General features: G+C 43.6%; 1 protein-coding gene across 1 annotated transcript in view; it reads right to left on the bottom strand.

Annotated features, from left to right (window-relative positions):
* Rab10 (RAB10, member RAS oncogene family) overlaps window positions 1-15,202 on the bottom strand; it is an 85,970-nt gene extending 70,768 nt beyond the window's left edge. The window contains exon 1 of the mRNA XM_013013680.1: window positions 14,332-15,202. Coding sequence (XP_012869134.1) covers window positions 14,332-14,458 — 127 coding nt within the window. The 5' untranslated portion in view covers window positions 14,459-15,202. The remainder of the gene's footprint in view (window positions 1-14,331) is intronic.
* Window positions 15,203-18,453: the final 3,251 nt, after the last annotated feature.

Below are 18,453 nucleotides of genomic sequence, written 5' to 3' on the forward strand. Positions count from 1 at the left end.
AACCGGAAGTGGCGCTGTAGCTCAAGTGGTAGAGCGCTCACCTTGAGCTGAAGAGCTGAGGGACAGCACCCAGGCCCAGAGTTCAAGCCCCACGGCCGACAAAAAAAAAAAAGAATTATCACAGTTGGAGGCCAGTCCACCAAAAAAGTTAGTGACACTCTCATCTCAACAAATTAAACAAGTCCTGATGGTATTAGCATGCAATCCAAGCTACAGGTGACTAGCTCTACAAGGAGAGATGGGGGTGGACACAGCAGTGAGCCTCTAACCCAAAAACAACTAAAGCAAAAAATAAAAAATAAAAAGAGGCTAGATGGAGGAATGGTTTAAGTTAATAGAGTACCTTCCTAGCATGTACAAGGCAGAGCTAAACTCAAACCCCAGTACCTTGCTCAAAAAAAAAAAAAAATTATGTGTGTGTGTTTGCACTGCTGGTATTAATATAACAAAGCAAAGTGTTTTCTGTTCTGATTCTGATACATTGTAATCTTTTGATCTTCAGAATAAATTTTGTCCATTCTCTAATGGTTTTTTGTTTTGTTTTGTTTTTGGTGCTAGTCCTCAGGTCCTGGGGCTTGAACTCAGGGTGCCTAGGCACTGTCCCTGAGCTTTTATGCTCTAGGCTAGTGCTGTACCACTTGAACCACAGCTCAACTTCCAACTTTTTTGTGTTTAATTGGAAATAAGAGTCTCATAGACCTTCCTGCCAGGTCTGACTTCAAACTGTTATCTTCAGATCTCAACCTCATGAGCAGCTAAGATACAGGCACGAGCCACAGGGAACCAGCCATTTGCTAATGCTTTGTAACCTTGGATGTTCTGTTTTAGCAACATACTCCACACAAAGCATTGGATCACCCAGTTGCTCTTTTCCTCAAAAATGTTACTTTTTAAATAATGTATTATTTAACATAAGTTTAATAATTAATATTTAATTAATATAAACATAGAAAGGAGTCCTAAATTCCCATTTCCTGCATGGAAATCTTACTCTTTCTATTCCTCCCAATTATAGATAGTAAAAATTTCTCCCTGTTATACATAGTAAAAATAAATCCTTGCTAAAACTTTTTTTTTTTAATTTAAAAGAAAGGAGCCAGGCACTGGTGGCTCACACCTGTAACCCTAGCTACTCAGAAAGCTGAGATCTGAAAATTCAGATTTGAAGCCAACTTGGGCAAATCCACCAGATGCTTATCTCCAATTAACTAGTAAAAAGCTAGAACTGGAGCTATGGCTCCAGTGATCGAACACCAGGCCTTGAGCAAAACAGCTGAGTATAAGACTGATTTCAAGCCCCAGTACCCACACAAAGGGAAGGAAGGAGTCACTCACACCTACACCCAAATACAAAGTAGCACCTTCAAAGAAATTGTTCTCTCTTCTCATTTCCTTCCAAATTGAGATCTTCACCAGAACTTTATTCTAATCACCTTTTCAAATTCTTTTTCTTATAAATTTAAGAACTTACTTTACTAACCCTTTATTGCTTCACTATTTTTACAAGAATTTTTACAGTCTTAAGGGTTAGAACATTCTCTTAACCTCAACATCCTTTGTAGCTCCTTTAAGCTCATTTATAATTGACCATTTCCAAAAAGCAGTTTTCCCATGTACATTTTTAAAATTACAAAATGTCTATTTTGTTTTGCTATTAACAAGTCTCTTTATTGTTAAATCAACACTGTGCTACCAGAGCACAGCCTGCCTGGACAGTAAAGCAGACTGCCAGTCATTCTGCCATTCTTCCCCTTCTAAAAACCACACAGAGTATGATTTGCCCTACCTTACACCACTATACACCATCATTCTTGAAAAGAATTATATTTAATATTATCTAATACTATTATTAATGTATTAATAATCATCTAATAATATCTCTAATATCTAATTATCTCATATTATCAACTCTTGCTTTACTAGGCTCTATAAGTCTGCAGAGGACAAGTAGCACAATTCAGAACTGATGTGTTTGCTTCCTGACTCTGACAACCACCTTGCAATTCCAATTTCCAAACTGAAATAGATAAATGGGAGAACTACCTTATTGACTTGGGGTAGGAAAGAGAAACACAACGAAATCCTGAAATTGCTGTGAAGAGAACTGGTTCTGGATTCTAAACAAATCTCCTTCATTAATTAGCCAAATGACCTTTTGCAAGTTGCTTGATTATCAGCAAATTCAATGGGATTAAAATTCTGATTCTAAGGAAAATGGGTGGGCTCCAGCAATAGGGGACAAGGCTATCAAAGAGAGTGAAGAAGAATATGGGGGAAAGTAGTTTTTTGTTTGTATAAGAAATCTGCTACTGGGCTGGGAAGGTGGCTCAGTGGTAGAGCGCTTGCCTTACATGCATGAGGCCCTGGGTTCGATTCCCCAGCACCACATAAGCAAAAAGAAAAAAAGCCAGAAGTGGCGCTGTGGCTCCAGTGGTAGAGCTTTGAGCTGAAGAGCTGAGGGACAGCACCCAAACCCAGAGTTCAGGCCCCATGACTGGCAAAAAAAAAAGAAAAGAAAGAAATCTGCCAAGATTGTTTTAAGGGGGAGTAGGATGAACAGAGTGATAGAAGGGGTAAGATTTATGGAGATAAATTGTATACAGATGTAGAAATGTCACTATGAAGCTGGGCACCAGTGGCTTAGCCTATAATCCTAGCTACTCAGGAGGCTGAGATCTGGGAATCTAGGTTCAAAGCCAGACTTGACTCTGGCTGAAATGTTAGAGCACCAGCCTTGAGTGGAAAAAGGTGAGTAAGAGTGGAAGGCTGAGTTCAAGCCCCAATACTGGCACAAAATAATTTAGAATAAAATTTTAAAACAATTCTGTGATTCTAACATTTCAAAGAGATATCTATGTGTGTATATGCGTACATGCGTACGTGCGTGTGTGCACGTGTGCATCCATGTTTGTGTGTGTGCACGCGCAACAAAAAGACAAACTTGGGATGGGAATGTGGTTCAGTAGTAGAGTGATTGCCTTGCGTGCATGAAGCCCTGGGTTCGATTCCTCAGTACCACATAAACAGAAAAAGCCAGAAGCGGCACTGTGGCTCAAGTGGTAGTGTTAGCCGTAAGCAAAATGAAGCTCAGGGACAGTGCCTAGGCCCTGAGTTCAAGCCCCAAGACTGGCAAAAAAAGAAAAAACAAAAAGAAAAAGAACTTGTTGGGCACCAGTGGCTCACATGTAGCTACTCAGGAGGCTAAGATCTGAGGATCACGGTTCAAAACTAGCCTACTTGGGCAGGAAAGTCCATGTGACTCTTATCTCTAACTAACCACCAAAATGCCAAAAGTGGAGCTATGCTCAAGTGGCAGAGCATCAGCCTTGAGTGAAAATGCTAAGAGCCAGTGCCCAGGCCTCGAGTTCATATCCTAGTACTTACTGGCCTTTAAAAAATGATAATAAAAGACAAACTTGCCTTCGATCTCTAAGGTGCAGACCAATCCAGATACTGGTGGCTCAAGCCTCAGATTTGAGGATCTAGGTTCAAAGCTCAGTCAGGGCAGAAAAATCCAGAGACTCTTACCTCCAATTAATCAGAAAAAAGCCAGAACTGGTTATATGGCTCAAGTGGTAGAATGCCAAATTTGAGCAAAAAAGCTAACTAAGCAAGAGCACAAGGTCTTGAGTTGAAAAGCCTCAATACTCGCATGGATACAAATAAAAATGCACACACAAAAAGTACAGACCAGTGGTCCTAAAGCAAAGGAAAATACTCTGAAGGATCTTTTCTTTTGGGGGGGAGGGGGTCGGTCATGGGGCTTGAACTCTGGGCCGGAAGAACGCTGTCCCTCAAGCTCTTCAGCTCAAGGCAAGCACTCTACCACTTGAGCCACAGCACCACTTCTGGTTGTCTGGTGGTTTATTGGAGATAAGAGTCTCACAGACTTTCCAGCCAGGGCTGGGTTTAAACAGTTGGCCTCAGATCCCAGCCTCCTAACTAGCTAGGATTACTGGCAGGAGCCACTTGCATCCAGCTTTGAAGGATCTTCTTAATTCAGTAGCCACTGGTTAATAGTAGCTATTATCGGGGAGAAAAAAATCTAACCATGATCAAATGATCTTTTAGAGAGCAGGTCCAATGTTAACTAGTTTTGTGGTTTTACTTTAGTGGAAATTTACCACTTCAACTACCTTTTAAAACTGTGGTTTAAACACACACACACACACACACACGTTTATCATCTTAACTATCTGGGGGAGAGGGAATAACTGTGGTTTAAACACACACACACACACACACACACACACACACACACACACACACACACGTTTATCATCTTAACTATCTGGGGGAGAGGGAATAGATTTATGGGGATTAAACAGCCTCCTACATGCTAGACAAGTGCACCATCCCTGAGCTTCACCCTCCCATCCATCTTTTTCTCCCTCTTTTTCCCTCTTTCTCTCCCTCTCTCCTCCTCTCTTTTGAGAAGGGGCTGGCCTCCAACTCAAGATTTTTCTTCCTGGGCTGGGAAGGTGGCTCAGTGGTAGAGCGCTTGCCTTGCATGCTTGAGGCCCTGGGTTCGATTCCTCAGCACCACATAAGCAAAAAGAATAAAAAGCCGGAAGTGGCGCTGTGGCTCAAGTGGTAGAGCGCTAGCCTTGAGCTGAAGAGCTGAGGGACAGCACCCAGGCCCAGAGTTCAGGCCCAAGACTGGACCCAAAAAAAATTTTTTTTAAATATTAAAAAAAAAAAGATTTTTCTTCCTGCCTCAGCTTCCAGAATGCTGAAATTACAGGTGTGCCTAGGGTGAGGGATTTTTTTTTTTGGGGGGGGGGTCCATTGCGGGGCTTGAACGCTGAGCCTGGGCGCTATCCCTGCACTCTTCAGCTCAAGGCAAGCTCTCTACCACTTGAGCTACAGCACCACTTCCAGTTTTTGAGTGGTTTGTTGGAGATAAGAGTTTCACGGACTTTCCTGCCTGGACTGGCTTTGAACCGTGATCCTCAGATCTCAGCCTCCTGAGTAGCTAGGATTACAGGCGTGAGCCACCGGCGCCAGGCTAGGGTTAGCCATTTTTTTGGGGGGGGGGGTCCGGTCATGGGGCCTGAACTCTGGGCCTGGGCGCTGTCCCTCAGCTCTTCAGCTCAAGGCTAGCGCTCTACCACTTGAGCCACAGCGCCACTTCCGGCTTTTTTCTTTTTGCTTATGTGGTCCTAAGGAATCGAACCCAGGGCCTCTGGCATGCAAGACATGCGCTCTACCACTGAGCCACCTTCCCAGCCCCGGGTTAGCCATTTTTAAGTGTACAGTTCAGTTAAGTATAGTCCAGCTTCAATATCCTCAATCAATAATGTGTTGATTCCCATCAGTGAGTTCAACTAGCATAAATTGAAAATATGTGAGATGGAGCTGGTGGTATAATTCAGTAGTAGAGTGCTTGCTTAGCTTGCATAAAGCTGAGGATTCAACCCTTAGTATTGCAAAAAGAAGAAAAAGAAAAATTGCAGCCAGAGCTGGGCACCAGTGGCTCATGCCTGCAATCCTAGCTACTAAGGAGGCTGAGATCTGAGGATCGCACCAGCCCACGCAGGAAAGTCCATGAGACTCTTTTTTTGATCTGTGGATCAAGTGGTAGAGCACTAGCTTGAGCTGAAGAGCTGAGGGACAGTGCCCAAGCCCAGAGTTCAAGCCACATGACCGATCCCCCCCCCCAAAAAAAAATTACAGCCAGTTGTGGAAGTGCATACTTCTTACCCCTAAGGCAAAGGCAAAAGGATGTCACTTTAGCTGGGTGCTGTTGCTCACACTTGTGATTCTAATTACTCTGCAGGCTCAATGTGCTAAGAGAAATGTCCTAGTGGATCAATGTGTTGAGATTCTATCTCCAACTATTCAGCAAAATGCTGGGCTAGAAATGTGGTTCAAGTGTTAAGATTGCCAGCAAGAAAAGCTTAGTGAGAGCATGAGGCCCTTTTAGTTCAAGCCTGGTACTTACCCTAAAAACAAACCACAAAGCTTCAGTAACATATACTGATTTTTTTCTTGTTATTACTCCAGAAACAATACATTGTAACAACTATTTACAAATCAATTTACAACAATTTACCAAGTACTAGGCATTAAAAGTAATCTAAGGGGGCTGGGAAGGTAGCTCAGTGGAGATGCTTGCCTTGCATGCGTAAGGCCCTGGGTCCAATTCCTCAGCACCACATAAGCAGAAGAAGCCAGAAGTGGCACTGTGGTTCAAGTGGTAGAGCTCTAGCCATGAGCTGAAGAGCTGAGGGACAGCACCCAGGCCCAGAGTTCAGGCCCCACGACCAACAAAAAAAAAAAGTAATCTAAGGACTAGAATGTAATTGATGGGTGGAGACTTAGACTGGGGGGACACAGACTGGGACATCCTAGAGATATGGGAGTAGAGTAAGTTACATGCAAATAGTATGACATTTATGTAAGGGACTTGTTCCATAGATTTTAGTGTCCTGAAAGGGTGAAATCCTAGAACCAATCCAGTTGTACAATAGTGCTCCAGAACTTGCCAAACTGAAATGAGTTTTATTTCTATTAAACAACTTATTTACCACTTTTGTTCCCATGAATGTAACAACTTTAGATGACTTATTAAGTAGAATCATCCAGTGTTTCTCTTTTTTATGCATTTTAACCATTTCAAGAACCCTTTAAGTACAATTCAATGACCTGAAGTATCTTCACATTGTTATACAATATACACCACTACTTTATTTCTGTAACTCTTTCATTCTCCCAAACTAAAATCCTATGCCCATTGAACAATACCTTCCCACATCCCTGTCATCTATACTCCAGTAATCACTATTCTACATTCTCTATTAATTTTTCTATTCTAGTACTTCATGGAGCATCTGTTCTTATTTCACTTTATGTTTTCAAGGTGATTTGTGCTGTATCACTAACCAGAATTTCACTCTTTTTAAGGCTGAATATTATGCCACAGAGTTATATATACGGTAAAATTTATTACAGTTTTAATCAAGCAGTCAAAAATAATAAAATCTTAAAAAACTAAAAACAAAATAATTCTCATGAGTGCATTACACAATTCATCTTATCATTAGTTTAAAATTGTATGAGCTGCTGCATGTTTCCTTGCCCTTTTGTGAAAACATACCTCCCAAAAAGCAACTGGTGTCCAAATAGCAAGGTATAATACACTTAACTTTAGTTATAAAGTGAAAGTTTTCAAATTATTGAAAAACAGCATGTCTTTTGCAGAAGCTGAGTGGCGTCATGGGAAAAATGAATAAAACAGCTGCAGTAAACTCTGTAGTAAACTCTGCATCCTGAGCACTTTTCTGAGTTTTCCTCAATGGTGTCTTACTGTACCACATTTTATGTAATTTATTTTTTACACAGTTACTGGGTCTTAAACTTATGGCCTCATGCTTTCAGCTTTCTTGCTCATGGTTAGTGTTCTACCTCTTGAGCCACACCTCTATACTAGCTTTTTGCTGGTTAACTGAAGATGAAGTCTCAAAAGACTTTTCTGCCTGAGCTGGCTTCAAACCAAAATACTCCAGATCGTCTCTTCTAAGAAGCTAAGATTACAAGTATAAGCCAGTTTATTTTTTTTTTTGTGGGGGTCCTGGGCTTTGAACTCAGGGCCTAGAAGCTTTTGTGCTCAACGTTAGTGCTCTACCACTGGAGCCAGAGCTCCACTCCAGGATTCTGGGGTAGCTAATCGGTGATAAGAATCTCATAGACTTTAGGGGCTGGGAAGATGGCTCAAAGGTAGAGTGCTTGCCTTGCATGAATAAGGCCCTGGATTCAACTCCTCAGCACCACATAAGCAGAAAAAGCCAGAAGTGGCCCTGTGGCTCAAGTGGTAGAACACTAGCCTTAAGCTGAAGAGCTGAGGGACAGTTCCCAGGCCCAGAGTTCAGGCCCCATGACCGACCCAAAAAAAAAAAAATCTCATAGACTCCTGTCCAGGCTGGTTTCAAATTATGATCCTCAGATCTCAGTCTCTTGAGTAGCTAAGATTATAGGCATGAGTCAGAGCGCCTGGCACATTCATCCATGGATGGACTCTTGGGTTATTTCCACATTTGGCTATTGTGACTAGTACTCCTGTGAACACTGGTATACAAACATCTGTTCAAGTCCCTCTTCAAATTTCTTTTTTGTTGTTGTTGTTGTCTGTAGGGGGGCTTGAACTCGGCGTGGGTGCTGTCCCTCAGCTCTTCAGCTCAAGGCTAGCACTCTTACTACCACTTCCGGTTTTCTGGTGGTTTATTGGAGACAAGAGTCTCAGGATTTTCCTGCCCGGGCTGGCTTTGAACTGTGATCCTCAGATCTCAGCCTCCTGAGTGACTAGGATTACAGGCATGAGCCACCAGTACCCGGCTTTCAAATTCTTTTGAAGTTGAGCTAGGGATGTAGCTTAGCAGCAAAGCACTTGTACATTGCACCAAAGGCCTTAGCTTTGAACCGCCTCCCCCCACCCCCAACATCACAATACATTAATCAATTAAACAAAATTCTCTTGGGTAAAATGCCAATAATTACTGGATCAAATTCATAATTCTAGAAAAACTGCTTTTCACAGTGTAGTACTATTTCACATCCCTACCAATTTCTCCATTCTTACTAATGCTTCTTTGATAATAGTCATTCTAATGAGTACAACGTAACATCTCATTTTGGTTTTGATTTGCATTTTCCTAATTATTGCTATCAATTTTGACATACTTACTGGCCATTTGCGCATGTTTTTAGAGAAAGTATAGTTTTATTTGACTCTACAAGTACATGTTCCAAGGAGAAAAATTCCTTAGGCACTCTGGCATTCCTGAAGCATGAGCTGCTGCTAGAATCACAGCATAGCTCAGACATATTTAATGACAAAAGTTTGGCTCATTTCTCCTAAAACATAGCCACTCTACTCAATTCAACTAAATCACCTATTTGTTTTTGCCAGTCCTGGGGCTTGAACTCAGGGTGTAGGCACTGTCCCTGAACTTCTTTCTTTTGTTCAAGGCTAGCACTCTACTACTTGAGCCACAGCTTCACTTCCTGCTTTTTCTGTTTATGTGGTATTGAGGAATCAACCCAGGGCTTCATGAATGCAAGGCAAGCACTCTACCACTAAGCCACATTCCCAGCCCCATTCACCTGATTCTTAAATGTAGAATAGTGGAACCAACCTACTCTTCCAAAATTAGAAAAAAATGTATTACACCTCCTAGGGACAAGAGACTTTATATGGATCCCAAAGACTCTATTTCCCAATGAAAGATATTTCCTATGGAAAAAGTAATAATCTAGGAGGTAGAATTAACACCACCACATCATAGAATATCTTGGAGAAGCAGACTGCTAAAAAAAAGTAATGCATTGGGGAAAAGCTCTGATAACACTGATAGATAAGCTTTTCTGAGTTTGCACTGCCAATCGAGTTAGGATCAAATCAACTACTGAAGCACATCCAAAACCAGAAACTTTCTGAAATAATTACTTTTCAAATAATCTTTGAATTCCCCTCCCCCTAGTCAATGGACTTCAACTGAACTCAGGGCCTGGAGACTGTCCCTGAGTTTTTTCTGCTCAAGGCTAGCACTCTATCACTTTGAACCACAGCAGCACTTCTGGTTTTCTGGTAGTTAACTGGAGATAAGAGTCTCACACACTTTCCTGCCTAGGCTGGCTTCAAACCATGATCCTCAGATCTCAGCCTCCTGAGTATCTAGGTATCTAGGACTACAGGCATAAGCCACCAGCACACGGTTCAATCTTTGAATTTCTAAGACCAATTTTGCCCTAAAATTACTCAGATTGTCAAACAGCTACTGTTCACTTCATATATTACTCAGAAAATAGGTAAAAAGAGGAAATATTAAAATAAACTAGCCCAGTCCTATAATAAGTGGATCCTAATTGCTCTTTCCTTCCTTCCGTCCTTCCTTCCTATACTACCTACCCTTCTTCCCTCTCTTCTCTTCTTCCTTCCTTCCCTCCCTCTATCCTTCCTTATGAAACATGCACCCATTAAATGCAGGAATTCTTTTAGGTGCATAGTCTTACAGGGGTCCAGGGGGAACCTTACATCAGGTGACGATCTCTACACTTATACTACTTACTATATTCTACTATCTTAGGATTAGTAATTTATTTTTGCAACTCAAATCAACTATGATAAATCTGATCATAAATATCTTACATAATTTCTAGTAAGAATGTGTGAGAATTGAAAAATACATATAAAATTTTCAATACAGTAATCTTGGTGAGTGGTACAAGCACAATAAATGTGTACAAATTATTTCTTCAGCCAGGCATTCGTGGCTCCCGCCTATAATCCTAGCTACTCATGAGGCTGACATCTGAGGATCATTGTACAAAGCCAGCATGTGAGACTCTTATCTCCAATAAACCACCAGAAAACTGGAAGTGGTACTGTGGCTCAAGAGCACTTGCCTTGAACTGAAGAGCTGAGGATCAGCACCCAGGCACAGAGTTCAAGCCCCACGAATGACAAAAATATATATATATACATATACATATATATGTATATACATATATTTCTTCAAAAACTCAAAAGCCACTAGATGTCAGCGGCTTGGGTTTGTAATCCTAGCTACCCAGAAGGCATTATCTGAGGATCATGGTTCAAAGCCAGCCCAGGCAGGAAAGTCCATGAGACTCTATCTCCAATTAACTACCAAAAGGCCTGCAGGGGAGATGTGGCTCAAGTGGTAGAGCGTTAGGCTTGAGCAAACAGCTCAAGGACAGTGCCCAGACCCTGAGTACAAGCCCCAGGATGAGCACAAAAAAAAAAAAAAAAGACAAAAACAAGGGCTGAAGGTGTGGTTCAAGCACTGAAGATCCTGCCTTCTAGACAGGAAGCCCTGAGTTCAATCCCCATTAAGGGGAGGAGGAGGGAAAGGATTGGGATTAAGCCCAAAATAATGAGGGCCTGACTTACTTTGGGTCTCGCTCTTCACCACTTCTTTAATAACTTCTAGACAAACTTAAGATGTTAGGGCTCAGTGGTACAGTACACATTTAGCATGTATGAGATTCTGAGTCCAATCCTCCACACCTAAAAAATAAGCTATAAGAACTAAATGACAACTCACAAATTATTATATATCAGAGAAGGCTCTATATTTGAGAGAGAGAAAAAAAAAAGCACCTACCTAGCATGTACAAGACCCTAGGTTCAAACCCCAGCACCAAAAAAGAGGAAAAACTCTCTAGTCAACTGATAATATTTTAAAGTAATATACAAAGTATTTCTAGTTACCTGCATATCAACAGTCTAGATTGTTTAGACATGAACATTCAATATGGTAGCCACTAGCCACATGCCTAATATAAACTGAGCTGTGGTATGACTCACATACTCACAGACTAGAGGTAAATTATTAATATCTCAACTGCTTAAAATTGACTACACTGTAACATCTAAGATATAAGATAAAATATATAACTAATTATTTTTGGCCTGGCACTGGGGGCTCATTCCTGTAATCCTAGTTACTCAGGAGGCTGAGCTCTAAAGATAGTGGCTAGAATCCCCCCCTGGGCAAGAAAAGTACATTGAGACTCAACTCCAATTAGCCATCCAAAAAACCGGAAATGGAGCTATGGCTCAAGTACTTTGAGTACAAAAGCTCAAATATAGGGCTCAGGCCCTCAGTTCAAGCCCCAGAACAAGCACAAAAAAGATGCACCTTAAATCCTTTTTGTACATGAATATCAAAGTTAGATTATGTTTGCAGCTCATCTTTCAGACTTAAACACTGGTTTTAGACCACAGAAAACTTCTAAATCAAGCTAATACGTAACTGTGTTTAAGTTGCACTTGGAATTATATTCATTTTCTTAATCTACACTCAAAATCTTCAATCAAAATATGTAAATGTCAAAGACTGAAGTGAAGTTGTTCAACGGAGCACCATTAAATACTTGGGTGACCACTGTGTGCAGGCATTCAATCTATAAAGCAACATGCTACATTTCAGAAACGTAAGATCTGTATTCCATTTACAGCTGGCATGAACTATGCTCCTACCAAGTGCCTAGCACCATGTGAAGTGCTTTACTCTCACTGACCCATAAAATCTCACCAATTACCCTATATGGTAGATACAATACTATTTTTAAAAGAAACTGAAGCAACTAGAGATAAAGTAACTTGCCCTGTCACTAAGCTTGTGGAACCATGGATCCCATGGCTCCCCACCCCCACCCCTCTTCTCACACTCACACACTCACACACACACAAACACACACACAGTCTGGCAAACTCTAGAGTTCAAGCTTTGCTTTTAACTCTATTGCACCCCACCTTTCTCAATGGCAGGTTAAAATAACCACAATGAATTAAATCTTTCCTCTTTCAGAAAGGCTGTATATCCATTCCAGCCTTCTGGCCCAGTTCCTACTTGTTCTTTAGACTTTACATTAAATTATCACAGCCAAGGGGCTGGGAAGGTGGCTCAGTGGTAGAGTGCTTGCCTTGCATGCATGAAGCCCTGGGTTGGATTCTTCAGCACCACATAAGCAGAAAAAGCCGGAAGTTGTGCCACGGCTCAAGTGGTAGAGCACTAGCCTTGAGCAGAAGAGTTGAGGGTCAGCACCCAGGCCCAAAGTTCAGGACCCCATGACTGACCAAAAAAAAAAAAAAATTATCATGGCCAAGCAAGGCTACTTAGACCCCTACAATTTAGGCTAGTCCCCTCCTCCCTATGCTTACTATTGTTAACACTTTGCACAATATTGTGATTGTCTTCAATAGAATGTTCAAGGGGTCTATTGTGTCCACCACTTATCCCCAGTGCCTATAACAGTGCCTAGCATTAGGTGCTCAATAAATATTTGCCATCTAATGACCTGACCCACCCAGCTAAAGCAGAAAATGAAATAAAAGCAAACTTAGTGCTAGGAAGTGCTAACCACAAGGCAGAGAACAAGTTCTAAGTTTCATGAAATATAGAACTGTCCCAGAGAATACTCATACTTTTCTTACTCGAACAGTAAAATAAAAACCTAAATAATCACTTGTCCAATACAATTTCAATATGACTTGAATTACGAGAATGAGTTAGATTGCTGATAGTGTCATAAGAAATCCAAACCAATGCAGGTGTGCTGGTGCACCTCTGTAATCAATCCCAGCACTGAGGAGGCTGAGGCAGAAAGACGGAAGAGCTGGGCTACAAAGCTAGTTCCAAACAGTCTCAGACACACAGTGAGAAAAAGAAGAAAGAAATCCAAACCGTTTCAGTAATGTTATAAATTGGTTGAAATCGGCTTGGCTATTTCCAAGAATCAAAGAACACTACATTTGTTTCTTTAAATATTCTCATGATAAAACTGGTTACAATTAAACAGGTTTTATTACACTGTCCCAATGCTAGAACTTGGCTTCAAATAACAAGCAGGTGTCCTTTAAGGAAACTGTGTTGGGGGAGGGGCTGTGGGTTTCACCTACAATTACTTTAGCAAAATTGATGTTTGTGCCAGAATCAAAGGGGACTTTCTTAGAATCTTCCCTTTTCTTTTGTGAAACGGGAAACCAAATGAAAAGGTCAATCACTAGGTCTTCCACACCAAGTAATTCTAAAACATGTGGTGAAAGTAAATTAGAAAGAAGTCCTTATGGATATGACTAGCAAAACACTTTCCTGTAAATTCTAGAGTCAAGACAGAAGGGAACTTGACTTCATTCCGACACGTATTAGGCAGAAACTGATCGTCTTCCTCAGATTACTGCTTCTGCTAAATGTCTTCAAAAGCTCTTGAAGCCTTTTGAAGCCTGTGCCATAGATTGCCACCCCAGCACGAAGAGCCTCCGATTGTCTGACACATCAATGCTGCCAACTCACGTCTCCCCTCTAATCTGCTTTAATTACCCTTCACACACAAACTCTCAAGTTTACTCTAAGTCAGGACCGTATGGAATCGTCTCCTACCCCCACCGCCCCCCAGCATAAATCAGGCCTTTACACCCAACCAGTACTGCTCCAATCCCAACCATTAAAACATGACCCTTACAAATATCTTACGTCTAGTAACTCTACACACATAAAAAAAAATAACAAGTCGCTTAAAGAAACAGGGTTCTAGAACGTTGTTAAATGCTGCATCTTTTGTACCAGCAGCAAGCACTGAGGCTGAGTGGGATACTTGAAAGCAAAAAAGACCGGATGGAAAGCATGGGAAGACCCCGCCCCAGTAAGCTCGAGGCTGATTCCAACAGTAACTTAGGTCTGTCGTCTGGAATCGGAATCCCTGGAACAAAGGCGTATATTACGGGAAGCAAGATGTCTGGAATACAAGCAAACGGCTTGCAGCTGCGGAGCCCGTCCGTACCACCCTCCTCCCACAAAGTCTTACCTATGGTGGAAATAAAGGTGGTATTGAAGGCATCATCCGAAAAACGAAAAAGGACGCAGGTCTTGCCCACTCCCGAGTCCCCGATCAGGAGCAGCTTGAAAAGCAGGTCGTACGTCTTCTTCGCCATTGGGAGGAGCGGCTCGGGCTCTCGCCGCCGGCGGCCCCAAGGGATCGGTCCCTCTCACTACAGCCAACTCCTCACCCGGGCGTTCTGGGGCCGGAGGACTGGGGAGGCGTGGGGAGAAGGCAGGCTCGAGAGGCAGCGGGAGACCTGCGAACGGCCTCGTCGAGGAAGCCCCGACCGTGGCGGCGTCCGTGCTTCCGAGGGCGGCTCCGACCGAGGCTCCGCAGTCTCTCCTCGCCGCTCCGCCCGGTTCCGGGGAGTCGGTCGGGACAAAATGGCCTCCCCTCCCCCTTCAGAGCAGCTCGGCCGGGACGCTCCCACGGGCAAGCGAGCGAGCTCTGCCGTCGAGGGAGCGCGGCGGGCGTGAGGACAGCCTCTTCCCAACAGAAACTCAGCGCTAGGACGCGGTGAGGGCAACCAACAAGGACCACGAGCCGGCGAGCCTAGCTACATAGCCCCAGGAAGCCGAGCCGCCCCGGCCAGAGCCACCTTTTCCCCGTGCCCTCTCACGCCGGCGTGCGCGCTGCCTGAGACGCACGCAAGGACGTACGCCCGCCCTTCCCTCGCGCCCTCGCCCTGCGGCCCGCCTCTGCGCACGCGCGCGGGAGGGTGTGGGAGCGCGCGGGGGCGGGGACTATAGAGCTCAGCCTCAGTCTGAAGCTCGACCCAAGGGCCGGGGGGCGGAGCTAGGGAGGGCGAGGCCGCGGGCGCGCTCCCCGCGACAGCCTGATAGGGTGCGCGGCGATAGAGTTCACCCGCGGGAGGCGCTGCCTCAGGGACTGCGCAGGCGCAGCACGACGGCGTAGACTCGGGTCTCCAGTGCGTTCCTGGCGGCAGTGGCCCTGCGGGTTGCGCCGGGATCCCCGCACCGTCTTTGTCAAGGGTGTGCAGTGTGGGATCTTGGCGCAGCCACTGGCGTGGATGATCATGTGTTCCTGAGTAGGTGCAGCTCATAGACGCGAGGAAACGTAGCACCCAGAGCCATTTAATAAATAGCCTCTTTGCTAACATCAGAAGCCTCCGGGATGGAGGGCCCTCTCTAAGAGTGGGCGCGCCGTGACCGGGGAGACCGCGGCACTCCATCCCCGGCTCCTTCGTGGGCAATAGATGGCGTTTGAGGGATCAGAAGTTCGAAATGGAAAAACTGGCCTCGCTGCTCGGATTGCCATGATGTAATCAGCCTTCCCGGCGGTGAGGAAAAGGAGGGCTCAGGAATTCCTGTGCGCAGGGGTCATCTCTGCTGCCGGGCGCGGCGCAGCGCGGCGAACCCCCTCCAGGCCTTGGCGGTCCTCGAATGCTCTGAGATCTACGTGGAGGGGCCGGCTCTCCTCCCTGTAGACAAAGTCATATACCAGGTCGAGAAATCGAAAGGGCCAAAAGCTGCTGCAATCCAGCCAGCTTCTTTATACATACATACATAAAACATGCATGCATACATACATACATACATTTATTTCAAATCAACAGGGTATTGCCTAACTCAAGCTGACTTCCAACCCACGATCATCTTGCCTTGCCTCAATCTCTCCTGTGACATGTGTCACTATTCCAAGCTCTTAGGTTCTCTTTTCATTCACCTTACCCACTTTTCCTTTCTCCTACACTATCAGCCTCATTTACAACCCTTTTCTCTTCTTCGGTTGAAGTACGTGCTTCTGACCTAGCATTCTCAAAATATTCCATCGCTCAAAATGCTCCAGCACATGTAGGATGTGTTGCCAAGTGGTTGGACCTGATGAGTTGCTCAGACAGAGTAGAAAACCTTGAGACATCTGGACAGAAAGAGATTGACAAAGAAGTAAATGCTACATTTTCCATGCACACCATCTCAGCATTGTCACAATGTTTGCGTATTTGATATGTAATTAAAATGAGTCTTTGAGGCAGTTCTGGTTATCAGGTTTCAGTTTCAAGTTCTCTAAAGACTTGTCTTACACTGTGTTCCTTTACCAAGCACTCCTGAAGCTTCAATTACTGAAGATGTTTGTGTTGGCTAATTCATCTCTATGTTCAGTTGGTTCTCTGATTGTGCCTCTTAGTCTTAACAGTTAAGCCTTTTCTCCTCTGAATCATTTTTTCCTCCAGTTGTGAATGCCCTCCTAAAAAGCAACAATTCTAGCCTGTTGCTAGTGGCTCATTCTTATGATTCTGGCTACCTACCAGGCTGAGATCTGCGTTCAGAGCTAGCCCAAGCAGGAAAGACTGTGAGATGCTCATCTCCAATTAAACACCAAAAAGTGAGGAGTAGAACTGTGGCTCAAGTGGTAGAGTGCTAGCCTGGAGCACCCCCCCCCAAAAAAAAAAGCTCAGGAACAACACCTGGGAACCAAGTTCAAACACCAGAAAGGACAGAGAGGGGAGGTGAGAGAAAGAGTGAGGGAGCAACAATTCTAAAGTAGGCTAGCTATGCAAATCACAAGAAGACTATTGTCAAGACTTCTCAAGTTTGTCATAATTCAGTCATAACTTTGAGACCCTTGGGAAAATCTTAGAGTTAGCTTATTATTATTATTATTATGGTCCTGGGGCTTGACCTCTGGACCAGGACACTGTCCCTCAGCTCTTCAGCTCAAGGCTAGCGCTCTATCACTTAAGCCACAGTGCCACTTCCAGCTTTTTCTGTTTATGTGGTGCTGAGGAATCAAACCAAGGGCCTCATGCATGTGAGGGAAGTATTCTACCACTGAGCCACCTTCCCAGGCCCAAGCTTGATTATTCTTTTCCAAATAAATTTGCTTTACTTGAGCCCCCATGCTGTAAAGCATTTTAAAGGGTTAGGATATTGTTTTTGTTTTGTTTTGCTTTTTTTCCCCCATAAGCTCTGACTACATAGCCCAGGCTGGCCTGTAATTTGTGATTCTCCTGCTTCTGCCTCTTTCAATATGAGATTACAGCAGTGGACCAGCTATGACTTTTTTAATGCAGAACGCTTAATTTTGGAGAGTAATACCGTCACACAAATTTGAGAAACAGTAGGAGGAGCTACGAATGGAAATTTAGAGCTATCTAATCTTTGAAATCATAATTCAACCCCTTCGTGTAATTGACAGATGTGTCTGAGGCTAAGTCAGACATTTGCAAGAGACCACACTATTAGTGGCAGTACCAGGACTATATGGCACAAACACTAAACTCAATTCATGAAGACTGTAAGAACTGGAGCCTCAGCCAGAAGTACTTAATATTTTGCATTTAGTATTTACTCAATAAAAAGTTTCATTGGGCTGGGTGCCAGTGGCTCACACCTGCAATCCTAGCTACTCTGGAGGCTGAGATCTGAGGATCAAGGTTCAAAGCCAGCCAGGGCAGGAAAAGCTATGAGACTCTTATCTCCAATAAACCACTCAAAACACCAGAAGTGGTGCTGTGGCTCAAGTGGTAGAGTGCTTGCCTTCAGCTGAAGAGCTCAGGGACAACACCCAGCCCAGGGTTCAAGCCCCACAACCAAAAAACAAAAAGGGAGAAGGGAAGGAAGGAAAGAAAGAAAGAGAGAGAGGTAGGTTTCACTAGAATGTGACATAAGCATCAATCAACATTAAAAATTTTTTTAAAGAATTAAATGAAGAGCTATAGGCCTAAAAGATAAAAGTGAAAGCAATGAAAGAAAAAGGCAATCGAGTAACACCTTAGAGTTTATGCCTTTTTGCGAAAAGTATCAAGCCAAGAAAAGTATATAGGAGTTAGGGGCATAGCTAAAGTGGTGGAGTGTTTGCCTAGCATGCTCAAGGCTGTAGTGAAGTTCTGTCACCAGGTAAAAAGAAAGAGAAAGCCGAGTATTGGTGATTCACACCTGTAATCCTAGCTACTCAGGCTGAGACCTAAGGATCACGGTTCAGAGCCAGCCCAAACAGGAAAGTCTGTGAGACTCTTATCTCCAATTAAGTACCACAAAAAAAGTCAGAAGTAGAGTGGTGACTCAAGTAGAGTACCAGCCTTGAGTAAAAGAAGCTCAGAGACAGTGCCCAGGCTCTGAGTTCAAGCCCCAGGACTGGCTCCAA

The sequence above is a fragment of the Dipodomys ordii genome, unplaced genomic scaffold (assembly GCF_000151885.1).
Source record: "Dipodomys ordii isolate 6190 unplaced genomic scaffold, Dord_2.0 Scaffold20, whole genome shotgun sequence".
Taxonomy (NCBI): Eukaryota; Metazoa; Chordata; class Mammalia; order Rodentia; family Heteromyidae; genus Dipodomys; species Dipodomys ordii.